General features: G+C 62.1%; 1 protein-coding gene across 1 annotated transcript in view; it reads right to left on the bottom strand.

Moving 5' to 3' along the window:
• Shisa8 (shisa family member 8) overlaps nt 1-950 on the bottom strand; it is a gene marked incomplete at its 5' end in the record, with an annotated part of 1,636 nt that extends 686 nt beyond the window's left edge. The window contains 2 exons of the mRNA XM_033765934.1: nt 4-146; nt 752-950. Coding sequence (XP_033621825.1) covers nt 4-146; nt 752-950 — 342 coding nt within the window. The remainder of the gene's footprint in view (nt 1-3; nt 147-751) is intronic.
• Between the last annotated feature and the right edge of the window lie 801 nt (nt 951-1,751).

Below are 1,751 nucleotides of genomic sequence, written 5' to 3'. Positions count from 1 at the left end.
TGCGGCCTTGAGCGCAGCTGCCTTGAGGGTGGCGAACTTGGCGTAGTCGGGCTGCAGGGTCACACTGCCACAGCCCAGCTGCCGGGGGCCGCGAGGGAGTCCCGGGGTGGAGGAGCCCAGGGGCGCGTTGTTGAGGCGGTTCCTGTCTGGAGGGAGGAGGAATCAGGCGCCACCTGCGCCACCTGCGCCACCTCCCCTCCCCAGTGCAGCTCAGCGGGGACCCGAGTGGCGCCTCTCTGAGGAGCACCGGGCGGAGCCTGGCTTTTTAGCCCATTGTCGGGAGCGAAGAACAGGGCCTGGCTCAAAAAACCACAAAGGATGGCAGCCTGCCCTGGGGGCCGCTGCCCCAATGGACAGCTCCGTGGCAGCGTAGCAGGCTGAGCCAGGCGCGCTCCCTGCATACATATGGGGGTTGTCTGGGGACAGAGCCCAACTGGAGGAGGGGGACCCGGCCAGTGAAGAGGAAACTTAGAGCTCCAGACCCAGGCCTGGCCAGAGACAAAAACACAGCCCTGGCCAGCAAATCCTGAATCTGGAGCCTCCCTCACAGAAGCGAAGCCCCTGAAACTGGAGGGGCCCCTCTCCACCAAGGGCAGCCAGCCCTTGTCCGGCCCTGACTCAGGCACCTGCAGAAGCAGGCAGTTCTCTGTCAGGGAAGCAGCATCTCAGAGCCTCCACCCCCAGCCAAGCAAGCAACCTCCTCTTACCCACCCACACACACCCTGTCCCGTGTCCTGCTCTGGCCCCTCACCTGTGCTGTTGTGGGGGGACCCTCGGGGGAGGCCATCGCCCATCTGCACCTGGACACAGCTACCCAGGGGTGGGCCCAGAGGTGGAGGCAGAGGTTCCTGGGGCCCTGGCTGCTTCAGAAGTTCTGTCAGTGTCCTGTGGGGACAGAGTGACCAGGAGCGGCTCTCAGCCTCCTCCCCATCAGCACACTCTGGTCTCTTTCAAAGGCCACCCCAGCCACCACAGTCTCACTGAGTGACCCTGGGCAGCTTTTCAGCTGCTCTGAGATCCTCCATTCTCTCCTATGACTGACCTTAGGTGTCCAGTTTCCCTACCAGACGCACAACCTGTCAGTGTGCTCAGGGGGCCCCAAGATGGCAAACCACACCCCAGCAGGTCAGAGAACTCCAGCTGGGGCTCCCTTCTCTCCCCTCCACTGGAGCTCACTCTCCAAGACCGCTCCCCCGTTGAACCTTGAATCCCAACACAGGCTCCTATTTGTAGTATTCTTTTCTCCATCTCCTTCCATAAACCTATTCATCCTCAAGCCCCATGGGGCCTCCTCCAGGAGGCTCCTTTACCTGCTACCTACCACCCTTCTGGCTGCTGCTGCCAGTGCAGGCGGGGACGCAGATGACAAGGGGAGCCACCGGGAGGAGCCTAGCACCCAAAGGCTGTCTGACCTTGGGCATCCGCCTCCCTGGGTACCCAGGACACCCAGCCCCCACCCAGCTGTGACAGTGTCTGACTGAGCCTTCCCTGAAGACAGCCAGACCCAGCCTTCAGCCCAGCTGCCTGCAGTATCTCAAACACGTGATTTTCTCCCACTCACCCTGACCCTCCTCCTGGGCTGTGGCTGTAGCTGATTCACTGGGACACCTGGGGTGGCTGAGCTTTGGCTGCAGTGTGACAGTCTGCAAGTGTCCTGTGCCTGCCTGGGCTGAACTTCTACCCTGCCCTCTCCTGAGCAGCTCACCCTGCAGTCTCATGTCTGGGCAAGCAAGGACGAGAGACTGTGATGT

Source organism: Fukomys damarensis, unplaced genomic scaffold (assembly GCF_012274545.1).
Source record: "Fukomys damarensis isolate Sample0158 unplaced genomic scaffold, DMR_v1.0_HiC HiC_scaffold_19, whole genome shotgun sequence".
NCBI classification, from domain to species: domain Eukaryota; kingdom Metazoa; phylum Chordata; class Mammalia; order Rodentia; family Bathyergidae; genus Fukomys; species Fukomys damarensis.
Note: the sequence above shows the minus strand (reverse complement) of the source record. Positions and strands in the feature narration are given on the sequence as shown.